General features: G+C 45.6%; 1 protein-coding gene across 2 annotated transcripts; it reads left to right on the forward strand.

Moving 5' to 3' along the window:
• The first annotated feature begins 594 nt into the window (after positions 1-594).
• LOC121538115 (methyl-CpG-binding domain protein 5) lies at positions 595-17743 on the forward strand. 2 transcript variants are annotated; one of them, XM_041845897.2, is made up of 13 exons: positions 595-790; positions 1611-1811; positions 2157-2296; positions 2638-2740; positions 2845-3013; positions 3608-5803; positions 5972-6909; positions 7024-7141; positions 7572-7717; positions 7816-8496; positions 8620-8672; positions 15900-15966; positions 16099-17743. In XM_041845897.2, exons 3-13 carry the CDS (start codon positions 2181-2183, stop codon positions 16168-16170), a joined length of 4659 nt encoding a protein of 1552 aa, XP_041701831.1. In that variant the 5' UTR covers positions 595-790; positions 1611-1811; positions 2157-2180; the 3' UTR covers positions 16171-17743. The 2 variants fall into 2 exon arrangements, with proteins under 2 accessions (XP_041701831.1, XP_041701832.1); XM_041845898.2 differs by having other exon boundaries at positions 597-663.
• The last annotated feature ends 1161 nt before the right edge of the window (positions 17744-18904 follow it).

Raw genomic sequence — 18904 nt, forward strand, 5'->3', positions numbered from 1 at the left:
TCTTTAAATACTTACAATCATCAAAACAAAAACTAGACAATCAGGTGCCCATTGATTTTGTTATAATGTTTTGAGCATAAGAACACAGCATTGCCATGGCAAAATGTATAGAATTGCAGAAAAACGTGCTTTAAAACGGCAACATTTTATTTCAGCTCCATGACAAAATGTGTAGATTTGCAGGAAATTTGCTTTAAAACGGCAACATTTTCTCTGCTGCCAAGGTTATATTTTTCACTTATTCTTTGGTCTGTGTATGTTTTTTCACTGCTCAAACCTTATGGTGGGTCAGTACTCAAAAGACACCTCAATTGGTTGGTCACGAAGCAAAAAAGTTTGCCAAACCCCGGCTCTATCTATCGCACGGCTTGTTGTTCACACGTGTATCTGCCCTCTCATTGGCTGGAATGGTCCCACCTGATCTCGATTCCTCCCGCCTGCCTTCCATCTTTGAGGACATGTATTTCTATTGTTAGAGCGGTCACTTGACTATCTTGTCAATATAGTAGACAATCTTTGGCTACCACTACAAAGGTCCCATTGCATTGTGGGTACAATAGTCCCTCGCATCCCAAGTGCGCATGCTCCATAGAAAACTCCATTATTTTTTTTTGCATGGAATCTGCAAGAAAAAAATTGTAACTGTGAAATAGGGATTAAAAGGTGCATCAGATACGCTAACTTTTTGCTGAACATACACCGGCTTGATCGAACAGTGTCTGGAGATAAGAACTGAATAATTTGGCGACACGATCGGACATCCTTGGGTCTTGGGACACTCCAGAATCAAGTAAATGTCTGTCAATGCTAGCCAGCTAGCTTAGCCCCAAGATCATAGGCGCAGTAAAATGAAGCATTATTGCCCTTTGTTTTTAACAGGACGGGCAGATGTAGCTATCTGGTAGACAGACAGAGAGTTGATTGGTGGCGCAAAGACTTTGCATTGAAAGATTGATCACCGTATTCGCTGTCTAGATAAGGTTAACATCCAAAATAATTTAGCATTAGCAAGCCAGCTAACTCTGGGTTCTCCCGCGAGCTTACTGGACAAGACTCCCAAAACTTCGCGAGCTTGTTTTAGAACAGAACGGTTGGATGCAATTCGCACAATTGCTCGTTATCTAGCTAGAATGACTAATTGGTAAACAACTATTCTTCCAAGTTCTCATTATTAAAATGTTGTTATTTTGCACTGTGTCTATCAAGCTGTCACGACACATCAGACTGCAACATTGCCTAGTTTACGTTAGCTAGTTGGATAAAGCTAGCCTAGCTAACGTTGGATATAGGACCTTCCTTGTTGTGCATGTGATTTCGGTACTTTGCGTGTCGCTTTCTCCTGGAATATATTAGATAAGTATCGTGTGCATGTAGCTATCTATTATCAAGTTACAAATTATGGTTTTCCCTTTTCATTTCAACATCCAACTAGCTATCTAACTTAGCTATTTCAGAATACGCCACTGACTCAATTGAAACACCACTAGGCATATGCATCCCCTTCTATGCTTGTGTGGGTTATTGTAGCGATCAGAATTGAGAGATCCCTTTTGTTTAACATTTCACATGTTATTTTAGGGCTAACTAACTAGGTCTATCTTCAATTGCAGACATACTGTTGCACTAGTGTGAGCTGCAGCGTTTTGGAGGGACTGACTTCTGAAGTAGGGTCAGAAGACTTAGTTCTTGGAGAGTTCTGCAAGGCGTTGGAGGGTGCTTGGCAGAGTCTGTGTGCTTCTCCGCTGACACCATGGCCTTCAAACGGTGGATACCATAGCCAATACTATCTTTGGCTTTTCAAAGATGACAAGGTATACTGGAGAACATATGATATCCTTCCTCACTCATCAGGCATGCTCTGTTAGACTTTATATTGGTTTCTACGAGTTGGAAATCAGAATCTCAGTACAGTGGTCGTAATAGTTGCTCATTAAAGCTATCATGCATTCATACTTGCCACGGTACTCGTTAGTATCGTGGCAAGGAAACAAAACATAAAGAGGGTTTGACTTAAGGAAAAAGCCCTAATGTTGTAAACAAACACGTTTTATGTTGTCATCCAGAGTCACGTTTATTTATGGAAGAAATATTGCGATTCAGGTATCGTCACAGCCCTAGTTCATACAACATTTGTTCCCGCCACTTCTATCCCAAAGGTGCTGCAAGGCGGTTTTTACAAAATGATGGGAGGCAGTGAGAGTGGCAGTGGAGAGACGGATGGAGTCCAAACTGTGGCAATACAAATCCCCATTGGCTGGCAGAGGAGAGTGGAGGACGGGCTTGTGGTGTATGTCAGGTAAGCAAGTTCAGTAACAGGTATAATACTTTATACTTGTGTTATGAACATGTAAGAGCCATTATAATGTATTATTATGTCTTATACGATGTTGTTACATATTATATATTCAGACTAGTCTGGGGGTGTGTTGTCTTCATTTCCCAAAAGCTGGGCTAGAGCAGGGAATTGTAAAATATATTTTATTTCTCTTCCCCTTTATTTCCCCGGGACCACCCATACGTAAAAATGTATGCACACATGACTGTAAGTCGCTTTGGATAAAAGCGTCTGCTAAATTGCATATTATTTATTATTATTATTTAAAAACTAATCTCCTGCATCCCTGTCCATTCCTACAGTCCAAGTGGCACAGTCCTGTCTTCACTGGAGGAGGTTAAGTCATATCTGTTGAACGATGGCACATGCAAGTGTGGCCTGGAGTGTCCGCTGGTCATCCACAAGGTAAAGTAGACCTTTCCCTCTGCATCTCCTATCTCACTTTCATTGTGTCACAACTGATTTTGACTGCGGTTTGCTGAATGTATGTCCCTTTATTGTCTCAGCAGGTGTTTAACTTTAGCCTAGGGGTCAAAGTTCAGCAGCACAGCCAGCCGGTGGGGAAGGCAGAGCAGGACATGACAAAGCTCTGTAACCATCGAAGGAAAGTGGTTGCCATGGCAGCTCTCTGTCGCAGTATGCAGGCTTCACAGCTGCCCTATGTTTCCCGTCACACAGGTAAATATGAAAAAATAATAGATCTAATGTAACAGAAGTACTTTTAGGATAATTTACTGCTATTACCGGTTTTCATGGTGCTATTGTAAAATTGCTCTCAGAAATGTAACTAATCATGTTGGTTAGTTCTGTGACAATTATGGGATTTTGGTTAGCGATTAATTGTCATTCAAATTACCACAGTTATTGTCACACTTGTACTATTTGTTGAAAATAGTTTAGAACTTGTAATGTATCATAATGCATCTTTGAACATTTGTTACGACATACCTAATGAATACAACACAGCTTTGGTGACACCCATCTCAAAAACCTATGGTTTTGACCGCTTGGAACTTTTGCAAAATAATCTTCTCCTCCCGACCATGCCATTCTGCTCGTAAAATGATTAGGCCTACCAAATTTACCCTCTTCACGTAAAAATGAAGAAGAAAAAACTGCTTTTGGGTAAACTGTCTACTTGAAAATAAAGTTGTATTAAGACCATTATGACACTGTGTTTTTGTTGTTTTGTTCATGGTTATTGTCCGCAGTTGTCGACTACACGATTATATGATTATTGTGCCAGCCCTAATGTAGGTTTTTTGTTTGCAGAGGTCACCAGTGGCGTTATGGAGAACAGAGATCCAAAGAGGATGAGAGTGGACAGGGAAGAAGAAGAACGTGGCACTTATCCATCTAAACACCATCTTGTCCAGTCCAGGCCCAACAATAACCTCCACCACAACCCTTGTGGCAGTCCTCAAAATTCCACCCAACTTGTGTTTTCTTACAATGGTTCCTCACCCCTCTCACACGCTAACGCTAACTCTCATCGCTCTCCTGAGATTCTGAGGAGACTGCCCCCTCCTCTCCATTTCCCTCCCACCACCTCTCAACTCTCCAGCCACGGGGCACCTCAGAGGTCCCCATGCACCCCCGCGCCTCAGAACCTCAGTCATGGTCAGAGGACACCCCAGACTCCGGAAGCCCCCAGATCTCCTCATTTGGGGCCCCTCTCTCCCCCTCCTCCCTCCTCCCCTGGGACACTGGGAAGGGGAGGGCAGAGTCATCCACATGGTAACATCGTTGGGTCTCTCCTGTCCCCCTCATGTTCCCCCTCTCCCTCTGTGAGTATGAACTGCCCCTCTCCCCGCCAGCGCTCACGCCACCCCTCCGCCTCTTCCTCTCTCTCTGAACAGGGGGTGGGAGGGGTGGTGCTGGGCGGCTACCCCCCCAGAAGGATATCCTCTTCTTCCCCACACTCTCCTCTACCCGGGGGGTCCCCTAACCTCCATTTCCCCAAATACAAGCTCGAGGACATCTTAGAGCAGTTTAGGAACTCAGGCAACAGTAGCACTAATAACCACATCCTTTACCCAAACTCAATGAGCAACCAAAGCAATCCTCAGATCCTCTCTCTAGCTCTTGAAAAGGGTGAGAAGCCTACAAAGGCACCTGCTTCCGCCACCGGCTCAGGCATGGGGATCAGTGCTGGTCCTTCTGGGTTGCCTCTTGGACAGTTCTTGAACCACCAGAAGCAACCACACCCAGCTTCGTTTCCTGCCAGTAGCCTCCTCTCGGCAGCAGCCAAGGCCCAGCTGGCTAGCCAGATGTCCTACAACCACAGCTCCAATTCGGCCAGCGTCCTCAGCTCGGCCCTCTCTCTGGAGGTCTCGAAAGAGTCTCAGCAGTCGAAGGTAACAAACAGCACTTTACACAACAGCCATCCCTCCATTGCTAGGCCCCTCCCTGCAGCCTCCCTCCTGCTTCCCCACCCCTGCGCCCCCCTCTCCCAGCCCCTAGCCTCGAGTCCCCTGCACCTCTCCCCTACAGACCGGATGTCCCACAGGAAGCGGCAGCGGCGTTCGCCCACGGTGCTCAGCATGCTGAAGGACTCCCAGATGAGTGGTCTCAGAACCCCCGGTGATGTGCTCAACCTCTCCGCCTTGCACTCTCAACCCTCCTCTACCTCAGCCTCGCCCCACTCTGCCATGTCGGAGAACCACCTCCAGGCCCTAAGGGTCTCAGTCCGGCACTCCAGCCCGCTCACAGGACCCCAGAAGCAGCCTGACGGTGCCATGGACTTCACTACAATCATGGCAGGTCAACCGGATCCCCCGACCCAGCCTCTCTCTGCTCTGCTTCACCTGCTCAGTGTGCAGAACGCTCAAGCCGCTGGAGCCCAGCCCAGCTCTGGACATGGTACAGGAGGCATGAGACAGAGCCCCAGGCAGTCTCCCTCTCCCTCCCATTTAAACATCAGACCATTCCCCATGCAGTCCCCCTCTCATCCCAGTACCATGCAAGGCCCGTCACAGCCCCTCTCTCCCTCTCAGTCATTGTCCAGGCGTGGTAGTGCTAGTGCACAGTCTCCCTCTCAACCACATACGAAGGCCAGTCCCAAACAGAGACGGTCTCCCTCCACGGCCCTGTCCAACGCTCAGTCAGCACACCATCGCAGTAGCCCCTCGCCCACCCCACACACCCCTGATAGGCTACGGCAGGCCCAAAACCAACCTATGGATGCCACCACCACCACCATCCAGTCTCCCATGTGCCAGGCCTTGCCTGAAGTCAGTGCATCAGTGGAGATGGGGAGCATGTCAACACTAGGCCCTGGTCTCAGCCTGGGTCATCCTCCCAACAGCACCCCCACCTCCAACCATAGCACCACGGTCACCAGCTGCAGCACCACCTCCCCCAGACCCCTGGATCTTAGTAACCACGTGCTGGCCCTGCTGGCAGCCTCCTCCACCATGCCTCTGGAGGAAGGGGGCCTGGACACAACCACCGGCAACAACACTGCAGGTGAGGATGAGCCTTTAAAATCTGTCTCTAACTAGGTGAAATCCACAGAATAGGAAAATTGATTCATTGTTCATTAGACTTCATTAATGTTAATAGTTGTTGAGCACTACATTTTGAACAATAATGTTCCTCACTCCATTAATCCTGGTTTTCTTTTATACTCTCTAGGGGTGCAAGAGCCTCAGAGTGTTCATCATGGCTCCACAGTGACCAAACCCCCAGGAGGTTGCAGCCCCGGCCCCAGCCCCTGCAGCACCCCTTCCCTGGGGGACTCCTCTGGCTCCTTACCCCTGGCCGAAGCCTTCCCCTTCATGAACCAGGAGCAGCTCCTCCAGCTTCTGTCTGCCACAGCTGGCCTGCCCTCCCTCCTGGACCCTACCATCCTGGACTCTCTGCCCCTGGGCCTGTGGCTGGGCGGTCAGCAGGGTCACCTCCCCACCTCCAACACCCCACAGCAACACCATCAACTGCCTGATCAACAACAACAATCGGAACATCAACAACTACTGCTACAGCATGAACAACACCAAGAGCAACAACAGAAACAACAACAGACTGCCCATCTGAACCACAACTTTCCGTTTAGCTTACTCCCCTCAATAATGGGAGGTCAGGGAGAGCTGCCTCTGAATCTCCTGGGTCTGTTGAACCCACTGCTACCCCCCTCTACCACCCTTACCCCAGGCCAGGAGGGTGATCTGGGGATAGGGGAGAAGCTGGGCCTCCAGGCTCTCCTTATGGCCTCCCTGCTACTAGGCCAACAGCAGGCTGCCATGTTGCCCCTGTCTGGGCTGGGCCAGCTGAGCCTGGACCTCCCCCTGCAGCAGCAGCACATCCCAGCCCTGTTGGAGGGTTTGTCTCTGGATAAAGGCTCTGGACTCCTGGACCTGTCGTCCCTGCCCGGCCCTGGGCTTCTTGAGGCCCTCCAGGGCATGCTGCCCCCAGCCGAGGGGCCCCTCCAGGCCCTGCAGTCGCTCCTGCTCCCCACTCCCCTGCCTCCCCCAGGCTTCCTCTCCCTCAGCCCCGCTCTGCTAACCGCTGCCCTGGGCTCTACTGACCTCCCGCCCACCCCTCAGCTCCCCCCACCCCAACAACCCCCACCTCAGGTAGGCTCCCTCCCTTAGCTTAGTGCTCATACCCAGTAGTTTTCCCTTGTGAAGGAGTTAGCACTATCTGTATTAGAGATATCCGTTTGATGTTTTGGTCCTGTCTCCATCCAGGTCTCAGCTTCAGGCCCTGATGGGGGGGTGGACACCCTCATCCCCCTGTCTGTCCAGGGAAAGGACAACCCTATCCTCCACCAGTTACTGCCCACTCTCCTCAACCCAGGGCTACTAGGTTAGTCACAGCACCATTCATTTCCACTGCTATTAATATCAAGTGGTTTTGTTGCCTATTACTTGATTCTGAAATAATTGGCTTTAAAGTTCTGAACCCTCATCGATTTGAATGGTGTCCGAAATGTTTATATTGTATTATTTTGATCTTAACAACATTATTTTGGGGGTATTTAGAGTACTATATAGGTAGAGAACATTGAACAGAACAAGGCTATGTCAATAACTCATTTTAGACAAAAATTTAAAAATTATAGTCCCAAACCCTCGATATGCTGAATCATAGTTAGTATTGTCTATTACATTTAACTCTCTGAATAGTGAATTATTTACAACTGTGAGGAACAGCTACAACACATCTATATCATGTAGATTACCCACATATTGATAATTCACAAACTGTTTTGATGAAGAACCATGTGTCTCTGTAGGAGACCTGTCTGCTCTGACCAGCCTCCACAGTCTGCTGGGGCTAGGTGCAGGCCCTCTCCTCCTGCCCCCCGTACAGACCTCTGCCCTGGGCATGCCTCTACTCCAGGGCCCTGATGTGGCCATCAACCTCCTCAACAACATCCAGGTGCTTGTTGTATTCTGCCCCTGACACAAGCCTTGTCCTGTGATTTAAATATCTGTATTGGATGTTGATCACCTCATCCGTTCCTCTTCCTTCTTCAGCTCAACATGGCACCGCCCTCAGAGGGAGAAAAGCCAATCTCCTTACAGGAAAAAGACAGCTCCGCCCCTCAGGAGGATATTCCAGCCAATCGGCTTGCCCCAGAGGCTGCGCCCAGCCCCTGTCCCGTCCGTGCCCCCGTATCCCAGCGTGGTGAGGGCTCCGTGGGGAGCGTCCTGGACCCGTATGCCTCCTTCATGGACACCATCTACACCTCTTTCCTCCAGGTCAGTGCTAACGAGCAGGAAGCAGCTAAGTCTGGGGCGGATGCCCTCTGTGCCTTACCCCCCTCCTACCCTGGGGAGCCCCCTGCCCCCTCCGCCCCCCTCCCTCAGGCCAGCGCCCCCCTGTCCCTGAGCCCTCGCCAGGCCTGCTCCCTAAGGAACCCAGAACTGTCCCGGCTCAACATGGAGGCGGCCCACTCCCCAGCTCAGGGCACCCCCAAACCCAGTGACGACGGCTCGGCCACGCCCCTGCAGAACAAGCCAGGGGTCCCAGAGGGTCACACTAACCCCCCTCTGCCTCCCATCTACCTTGAAGAAGCCAAGACCGAGTCGTACAGCCAGGCTGTGTCAGATAGGCAGGGGGACAGACCCCAGGCAGGGGGGTACCTGAGCCCCAGAGACGGGGGCAGCTGCCCCAAGGAGGAGACTGTGGGTCTGCAGCACACGGAGCAGGGCAGGGTGAGCCATAAGGATATATTGTTTTACCACTGCATGGCTAAAAATGCCATTCCTCCACAATATTGCATATTACATTGCAAGCAGTGACAGATTTGAGACTTCAGTGCCCTTTTTCCCTTTCAGAACCAAACTACACAAACGGTGGGAGCCAGGAGGGGCAGGAAGAGGAAACAAACGTGAGCTCATTTTGATTCTGTACTTGAATCTTTGATAACAATGAGCACCGACTTACTATTCTGCGCATCTTCTCGATGGCACTTATAACACCACCACTTTTCCTTAGAACAATTCAATTGAATACCAATATATAGTACCAGTCAAAAGTTTGGACACACCTACTCATTCAAGGGTTTTTCTTTATTTTTACAATTTTCTACATTGTAGAATAATAGTGAAGACATCAACACTATGAAATTAAACATATGGAATCATGTAGTAACCAAAAAAGCGTTAAACAAATCAAAATATATTTTAGATTCTTCAAAGTAGCCACCCTTTGCCTTGATGACAGCTTTGCACACTCTTGGCATTCTCTCAACCAGCTTCATGAGGTAGTCACCTGGAATGCATTTCAATTAAAAGGTGTGCCTTCTTAAAAGTTCATTTGTGGAATTTCTTTCCTTCTTCATGCGTGTGAGCCAACCAGTTGTGTTGTGACAAGGTAGGGGTGGTATACAGAAGATAGCCCTATTTGATAAAAGTCCATATTATGGCAAGAACAGCTCAAATAACCAAAGAGAAACGACAGTCCATCATTACTTTAAGACATGAAGGTCAGTCAATATGGAACATTAAGAACTTTGAAAGTTTCTTCAAGTGCAGTCGCAAAAACCATCAAGCGCTATGATGAAACAGGCTCTCATGAGGACCGCCACATGAAAGGAAGCTGCAGAGGACAAGTTCATTAGAGTTACCAGCCTCAAATTGCAGCCCAAATAAATGCTTCAAGTAACAGACACAGAGGAGACTGCGTGAATCAGGCCTTCATGGTCGAATTGCTGCAAAGAAACCACTACTAAAGGACACTACTAAAGGCTTCATGAGGTAGTCACCTGGAATGCTTTTCCAACAGTCTTGAAGGAGTTCCCACATATGCTGAGCACTTGTTGGCTGATTTTCCTTCACTCTGCGGTCCAACTTATCCCAAACGATCTCAATTGGGTTGAGGTCGGGTGATTGTGGAGGCCAGGTCATCTGATGCAGCACTCCATCACTCTCCTTCTTGGTCAAATAGCCCTTACACAGCCTGGAGGTGTGTTGGGTCATTGTCCTGTTGAAAACAAATGATAGTCCCACTAAGTGCAAACTAGATGGGATGGTGTATCGCTGCAGAATGCTGTTGTAGCCATGCTGGTTAAGTGTGGCTTGAATTCTAAATAAATCACAGACAGTGTCACCAGCAAAGCACCATCACACCTCCTCCATGCTTCACTGTGGGAACCACACATGCGGAGATCATCCGTTCACCTACTCTTCGTCTCACAAAGACACAGCAGTTGCAACCAAAAATCTCAAATTTGGACTCATCAGACCAAAGGACAGATTTCCACCGGTCTAATGTCTATTGCTCGTGTTTCTTAGCCCAAGCAAGTCAATTCTTATTATTGGTGTCCTTTAGTAGTGGTTTCTTTGCAGCAATTCGACCATGAAGGCCTGATTCACGCAGTCTCCTCTGTGTCTGTTACTTGAAGCATTTATTTGGGCTGCAATTTGAGGCTGGTAACTCTAATGAACTTGTCCTCTGCAGCAGCGGTAACTCTGGGTCTTCCTTTCATGTGGCGGTCCTCATGAGAGCCTGTTTCATCATAGCGCTTGATGGTTTTTGCGACTGCACTTGAAGAAACTTTCAAAGTTCTTAATGTTCCATATTGACTGACCTTCATGTCTTAAAGTAATGATGGACTGTCGTTTCTCTTTGGTTATTTGAGCTGTTCTTGCCATAATATGGACTTTTATCAAATAGGGCTATCTTCTGTATACCACCCCTACCTTGTCACAACACAACTGGTTGGCTCACACGCATGAAGAAGGAAAGAAATTCCACAAATGAACTTTTAAGAAGGCACACCTTTTAATTGAAATGCATTCCAGGTGACTACCTCATGAAGCTGGTTGAGAGAATGCCAAGAGTGTGCAAAACTGTCATCAAGGCAAAGGGTGGCTACTTTTGACTGGTACTGTATGTATGTGTGTATACAGTACATTCAGAAAGTATTCAGACCCCTTGACTTTTCCCCACATTTTGTTACAAATTATTTTTTTCCCCTCATCAATCTACACACAATACCCCATAATGACAAAGCAAAAATAGGTTACATTTTTTTTGCAAATGTATAAAATAAAGTATTCAGAACCTTTGCTATGATACTCGAAATTGAGCTCAGGTGCATCCTGTTTCCATTGATAATCCTTGATGTTTCTACAACTTGATTGGAGGCCACCTGTGGTAAATTCAATTGATTGGAAAGGTTTTGGAAAGGCACACACCTGTTTATATAATGTCCCACAGTTGACAGTGCATGTCAGAGCAAAAACCAAGCCATGAGGTCGAAGGAATTGTCTGTAGAGCTCTGAGACAGGATTGTGTCGAGGCACAGATCTGGGGAAGGGTACCAAAACATTTATGCAGCATTGAAGGACCCCAAGAATACAGTGGCCTCCATTTAAGAATGGAAAAAGTTTGGAATCACCAAGACTCTTCCTAGAGCTGGCGGCCTGGCCAAACTGAGCAATCGGGGGAGAAGGGCCTTGGTCAGGGAAGTGACCAAGAACCCGATGGTCACTCTGACAGAGCTCCAGAGTTCCTCTGTGGAGATGGGAGAACCTTCCAGATGGACAACCATCTCTGCAGTACTCCACCAATCAGGCCTTTATGGTAGAGTGGCCAGACGGAAGCCACTCCTCAGTAAAAGGCACATGACTGCCCGCTTGGAGTTTGCCAAAAGGCACTTAAAGGACTCTGACCATGAGAAACAAGATTCTCTGGTCTGATGAAACCAAGATCGAACTCTTTGGCCTGAATGCCAAGCGTCACGTCTGGAGGAAACCTTTCACCATCCCTACGGTGAAGCATAGTGGTGGCAGCATCATGCTGTGGGGATGTTTTTCAGCGGCAGGGACTGGGAGACTAGTCAGGATCGAGGGAAAGATGAACAGAGCTAAGTACAGAGAGATCCTTGATGAAAACCTGCTCCAGAGCGCTCAGGACCTCAGACTGGGGTGAAGGTTTACCTTCCAACAGAACAACGACCCTAAGCACACAGCCAAGGCAACGCAGGAGTCGCTTCGGGACAAGTCTCTGAATGTCCTTGAGTTGCCCAGCCAGAGCCCGGACTTGAACCCGATCGAACATCTCTGGAGAGACTTAAAATGGCTGTGCAGCGACTTTCCCCATCCAACCTGACAGAGCTTGAGGGGATCTGCAGAGAAGAATGGGAGAAACTCTCCAAATACAGGTGTGCCAAGCTTATAGCGTCATACCCAAGAAGACTCGAGGCTGTAATCGCTGCCAAAGGGTCTTCAACAAAGTACTGAGTTAAAGGGTCTGAATACTTATGTAAATGTGATATTTCTGTTTTTTTATTTGTAATACATTTGGAAAGATTTCTATAAACCTGTTTTTCCTTTGTTATTGTGTGTAGTAGATTGATGAGGGGGAAAAAGCTATGTAATCCATTTTAGAATAAGGCTGTAATGTAACAAAATGTGGATAAAGTGAAGGGTTCTGAATACTTTCCGAATGCACTGTGTGTGTTCGACAGCTTGTAGAGTATGCCCTGACAAATTGAGGATGTTCTGTGGGCAAAAGGCGGTGCAACTCAATATTAGGAAGTTGTTCCTAATGTTTTTTACGCTGTGTGTACAGTCGTGGTCAAAAGTTTTGAAAATTACAATCTCAGTTTTTATGATGGCAATTTGCATATACAGTGGGGGAAAAAAGTATTTAGTCAGCCACCAATTGTGCATGTTCTCCCACTTAAAAAGATGAGAGAGGCCTGTAATTTTCATCATAGGTACACGTCAACTATGACAGACAAAATTAGAGAAAAAAATCCAGACAATCACATTGTAGGATTTTTAATGTATTTATTTGCAAATTATGGTGGAAAATAAGTATTTGGTCAATAACAAAAGTTTCTCAATACTTTGTTATATACCCTTTGTTGGCAATGACACAGGTCAAACGTTTTCTGTAAGTCTTCACAAGGTTTTCACACACTTGCTGGTATTTTGGCCCATTCCTCCATGCAGATCTCCTCTAGAGCAGTGATGTTTTGGGGCTGTCGCTGGGTAACACAGACTTTCAACTCCCTCCAAAGATTTTCTATGGGGTTGAGATCTGGAGACTGGCTAGGCCACTCCAGGACCTTGAAATGTTTCTTACGAAGCCACTCCTTTGTTGCCCGGGCGGTGTGTTTGGGATCATTGTCATGCTGAAAGACCCAGCCACGTTTCATCTTCAATGCCCTTGCTGATGGAAGGAGGTTTTCACTCAAAATCTCACGATACATGGCCCCATTCATTCTTTCCTTTACACAGATCAGTCGTCCTGGTCCCTTTGCAGAAAAACAGCCCCAAAGCATGATGTTTCCACCCCCATGCTTCACAGTAGGTATGGTGTTCTTTGGATGCAACTCAGCATTCTTTGTCCTCCAAACACGACAAGTTGAGTTTTTACCAAAAAGTTATATTTTGGTTTCATCTGACCATATGGCATTCTCCCAATCCTCTTCTGGATCATCCAAATGCACTCTAGCAAACTTCAGACGGGCCTGGACATGTACTGGCTTAAGCAGGGGGACACGTCTGGCACTGCAGGATTTGAGTCCCTGGCGGCGTAGTGTGTTACTGATGGTAGGCTTTGTTACTTTGGTCCCAGCTCTCTGCAGGTCATTCACTAGGTCCTCCCGTGTGGTTCTGGGATTTTTGCTCACCGTTCTTGTGATCATTTTGACCCCACGGGGTGAGATCTTGCGTGGAGCCCCAGATCGAGGGTCTTGTATGTCTTCCATTTCCTAATAATTGCTCCCACAGTTGATTTCTTCAAACCAAGCTGCTTACCTATTGCAGATTCAGTCTTCCCAGCCTGGTGCAGGTCTACAATTTTGTTTCTGGTGTCCTTTGACAGCTCTTTGGTCTTGGCCATAGTGGAGTTTGGAGTGTGACTGTTTGAGGTTGTGGACAGGTGTATTTTATACTGATAACAAGTTCAAACAGGTGCCATTAATACAGGTAACGAGTGGAGGACAGAGGAGCCTCTTAAAGAAGAAGTTACAGGTCTGTGAGAGCCAGAAATCTTGCTTGTTTGTAGGTGACCAAATACTTATTTTCCACCATAATTTGCAAATAAATTCATTACAAATCCTACAATGTGATTTTCTGGATTTTCTTTCCTCACTTTTTCTCTCATAGTTGTCGTGTACCTATGATGAAAATTACAGGCCTCTCTCATCTTTTTAAGTGGGAGAACTTGCACAATTGGTGGCTGACTAAATACTTTTTTCCCCACTGTACGAATGTTATGAAGAGTGATCAGATGAATTGCAATTAATTGCAGTCCTTCCCTGCCACAAAAGGACCAGCTGACATCATGTCAGTGATTCTCTCGTTAACTTAGGTGAGAGTGTTGACGAGGACAAGGCTGGAGATCACTCTGTCATGCTGATTGAGTTAGAATAACAGACTGGAAGCTTTAAAAGGAGGGTGGTGCTTGAAATCATTGTTCTTCCTCTGTTAACCATGGTTACCTGCAAGGAAACACGTGCCGTCATCATTGCTTTGCACAAAAAGGGCTTCACAGGCAAGGATATTGCTGCTAGTAAGATTGTACCTAAATCAACCATTTATTGTATCATCAAGAACATAAAGGAGAGAGGTTCAATTGTTGTGAAGAAGGCTTCAGGGCGCCCAAGAAAGTCCAGCAAGCGCCAGGACCGTCTCCTAAAGTTGATTCAGCTGCGGGGCACCACCAGTGCAGAGCTCACTCAGGAATGGCAGCAGGCAGGTGAAACTGCATCTGCATGCACAGTGAGGCAAATACTTTTGGAGCATGGCCTGGTGTCAAGAAGGGCAGCGAGGAAGCCACTTCTCTCCAGGAAAAACATCAAGGACAGACTGATATTCTGCAAAAGGTACAGGGATTGGACTGCTGAGGACTGGGGTAAAGTCATTTTCTCTGATGAATCCCCTTTCCGATTGTTTGGAGCATCTGGAAAAAAGCTTGTCCGGAGAAGACAAGGTGACAACAGTAAAGCGTCCTGAGACCATTCATGTGTGGGGTTGCTTCTCAGGTAAGGGATTGGGCTCACTCACAATTCTGCCTAAATACTCAGCCATGAATAAAGAATGGTACCAACACATCCTCCAACCAAGAGCAACTTCTTCCAACCATCCAAGAACAGTTTGGTGACGAACAATGCCTTTTCCAGCATGATGGAGCACCTTGCCATAAGGCAAGGTGATAACTAAGTGGCTCGGGGGAAAAAAACATTGAAATTGTGGGTCCATGGCCAGGAAACTCCCTAGACCTTAATCCCATTGAGAACTTGTGGTCAATCCTCAAGAGGCGGGTGGACAAACAAAAACCCACAAATTCTGACAAACTCCAAGCATAGATTATGCAAGAATGGACTGCCATCAGTCAGGATGTGGCCCAGAAGTTAATTGACAGCATGCCAGGGCGGATTGCAGAGGTCTTGAAAAAGAAGGGTCAACACTGCAAATATTGACTCTTTGCATAACCTTAATGTAATTGTCAATAAAAGCCTTTGACACTTATGGAATGCTTGTAATTATACTTCAGTATACCATAGTAACATCTGACAAAAATATATAAAAACACTGAAGCAGCAAACTTTGTGAAGATCAAAACTTGTCATTCTCAAAACCTTTGACCACGACTGTATATATACATTAACACATTAAGAACACCTTCCTAATATTGAGTCAGAACAGCCTCAATTTGTCGGGGCATGGACACTACAAGGTGTCGAAAGCGTTTCACAGGAATGCTGGCCCATGTTGAATCAAATGCTTCCCACAGTTGTCAAGTTGGCTGGATGTCCTTTGGGTGGTGGACTATTCTTGATACACACGGGAAACTGTTGAGCGTGGAAAAACCCAGCAACGTTACAGCTCTTGACAAAAACCGGTGCGCCTACCATACCCCGTTCAAAGGCACCTAAATCATTTGTCTTGCCCATTCACCCTCTGAATGGCACATATACACAATCCTTCTTTAACCTGTCTCCTCCCTTCATCTACACTGATGAAGTGGATTTAACAGGTGACATGAAGGGATCATACTCTACCTTTCACCTGGTCAGTCTATGTCATGGAAAGCGCACGTGTCCGGTATATACACTCAGTGTATATAGTGATATTAATTAATTTGTTTGTCTCAGGCTACAGAATGTGCTGGAGGATTTCAGAGATCTGGATGCTCCAGCCCTAGAGGAACCTAAACCCACGGTAAAGCACTAGACCTTCCCGCAACCCTCATTAACTTAATTGGACCTATTATATCAGTGCGTATTATATCAACTTAGCTGCTGTTTCTAACAGGGGTGCAGGTTCTAATGATGATGTGTGTCTGTGTTGTAGGTGGTGCTGCTGAAGCCTGAGAGGTCAGTCCGGGGCAGGAGGCGGCGGGGGGCCAGGTCCCAGAGACAGTGACTGGAGTAGGGTCACTAATCCCCCCCACCACCAACCCCACCCCCTATCACTTGCTTTATATTCTCCAGGCTCCCTCACTCTGTTTTTCAACTGCACTAATATATCGTCATGCCAACCTCTTACCTTTTGAACAGGAGTGATCTAGATTAAAAAATGTTAAATAGTTCTGTGGATGCTTTCACTTAGGTCCTCTCCTATCTTAAGTCTGTGTGGTTGCTTGGCGTTGTTATTGATTGAGATCCGTTATGATGTAAGTGTTAGAATTGTCTACAAAAAACTGTACTGTTTCTCAGTGTGTTTACTGTGAGTCAGGATAAGAGTATCTACTTGAATGACCTACGTTTGCTCTCTGTTTGAGATTGTATGATAACTGTGTGCGTGTGGTTTGTGTATGTTCAGGAGTGTGTTCGAGACACTCGAGCTAGACGTTGCCCCTGAGCACAGATCTAGGATCAGATTACCTAACCCTAAATCCTTATGAGGATACAAAATATATCTGATTCTGGACCTGAGTTGTGGGGCAACTTATACCAACTCCTAGAGATGCCTGCTGTTGCTGAGCCCTCTCACTGTGCCAGTGTGGTAGTCACACAGTATATGTACCCAGAGAGAGACCATGTATCTGTGCCAGCCAGTCTCTGGCCTCTCTGTAGACAGACACACTACTACCCAACACATAGCCTAGGTGTGGAAACAATGCAATGGAGAAAGTAATAATTCCCAATCAGGGGGTGTATCACAAAGCAGGATCAATGAGTTAGCCAGTGAACTCACCTGCCTAAATAGTCTGAAGTCTTATTTCCAAGTTCATAAAGATAATGTAAAATGGGCATGACTTGACACTCCCAACAACCCACATTCAAGATAAGCTTTCTTAATTAACCAGCTCTGTCTTGTTTGTAATACACTCCTCTGCATGTTCTCTGTGTGATGTTTAGCAAACAATGCACATTTCAATTAGGTCCTTTCACAGGGGAATGGCTGAAGAAATAGTGTGTTGAGATATACATCGAAATGATTGGCACCCTTGATAAAGGTGAACAAAAAAGACTGTGACATTTTTTTATAAAACAAATACTGAGCTATTGTATGCTCAAATGTTTTAAAATTCAATTATTTTATACAATTGGAAACAAAAAAGAGGTTGTGTTTAACAAGTAATGTTTTTTTCTTAAAGATAGGGGTCAAACTTATTGGCACCTCTTTTTTCAATACCTTTAATAACTCACCTTGCGAGGATAACGGCACTGAGCCTTTAAAAAACTATGTTTTATCATGTTGGAGAACACATTGGTTTAGACTATTCCGCCATACAGAATCTTTGTGCTTTTCAATTCAAACAACAGATTTTCAACTGGATTCAAGGCCGTAGACTGAGATGGCCATTACAATATGTTGCGACTTTTTTGGGGTCAATTAACCATTTCTTTGTGGATTTTGATGTGTTCTTGGGGTTATTGTATTGCTGGAAGATCAAGTTGCGGCCAGAAAATAACCCTATACCTACTGTAAAATATGGTGGTGGATCTTTGATGTTATGGGGCTATTTTGGTCCTAGGGCCCTTGTTAAGGTCAACGTCATTATGAACTTTACCCAGTACCAGGCTGAAATGTGTCTGCAAGTGGATCTTCCAGCAAGACAATTACCTCAAGCACACATCAAAATCCACGAAGAGGTGGTTAATTTACCACAAAATCAACATTTTGCAATGGCCATCTCAGTCTCCGTACTTGAACCCAATTGAACAATTATGGTTTGAAGTGCAGACGAAGGATATCCAGGATATGGAAATATTTTATATGGAGGAATGGTCTAAGATCCCTCCCAATGTGTTCTCCAATCTCATAAAACAAAACATCTTTACTTTTTATTTTAAAGGCTCAGTGCTGTTATCCTCGCAACGTGAGGTATTGAAAACAGGGCTGCCAATAATTTTGACCCCTATCTTTCTCTGAGCAATTGTATTAGTATAAAATAAATATGATTTTCCTCTTTTTTTTGCATACAATATAGCTCAATATTTGTATTTATTTTATAAAGTTTTTTTTGCTCATCTTTAGCAAGGGTGACAATTATGGACCTGACTGGGTTTTTAACGCAATGTATTTTTGGTGGGATAGAGTTGTACTTTCTCTTTGTCCTTCAGATCGCTTTGCTCTGTACACTATCTGGCAGCCCAGTAATACTGGCATCTCTTACTGTATTTAAATAAAACGAAAAGAAGCAGATTATGCAATTTCTACAATTGGAGATTTGTAAATATGTACAGTTAATGTGTTTTATTTTGATTTTATATTGTTAGAGAGACAACAATGAATTGTGAATTTTCGGGGGAATTGTAATTAAGTATTTTCTCATACCCTTGCTTTCAATACTTATGTTAAAAGAATATTAAATTGTGGACTGTAGCTTTCTTTTTATATGGGAGTCTTTTTTATTTAATATTAAACTATTTACAGAAAATTGGCATTCTTTTGTGTTGATATTTGCAACTAATAGTAGGCTTCATCTACTGAATTGTCTCGCAAACCTCTTATTTGCAAAGTCATGCTTGAGACAGTGGAAAAAAGCCAGGAGCTCAAACTCCGCTTTTGATTTTCAATGGCTTCCCATCGGTGATGTGACGAGCTTACATTCCAGTAAGAAAGCCTTCCTGGGGGAGAAAATAAATTAAGGCGCATTTAGGACTACATTTCATTAATGCATGCAAGTGGGGGTAAAACAGGCTCAACA

Source organism: Coregonus clupeaformis, chromosome 24 (assembly GCF_020615455.1).
Source record: "Coregonus clupeaformis isolate EN_2021a chromosome 24, ASM2061545v1, whole genome shotgun sequence".
Classification (NCBI taxonomy): Eukaryota; Metazoa; Chordata; class Actinopteri; order Salmoniformes; family Salmonidae; genus Coregonus; species Coregonus clupeaformis.

Coding starts and splice junctions, on each gene's coding strand:
- LOC121538115 (XM_041845897.2), top strand. CDS start 2,181: ATGATGGGAGGCAGTGAGAGTGGCAGTGGAGAGACGGATGGAGTCCAA. Junction 2,741..2,844: donor GTCCGCTGGTCATCCACAAG/GTAAAGTAGACC, acceptor TTGTCTCAGCAG/GTGTTTAACTTTAGCCTAGG. Junction 7,718..7,815: donor ACCTCCTCAACAACATCCAG/GTGCTTGTTGTA, acceptor TTCCTTCTTCAG/CTCAACATGGCACCGCCCTC.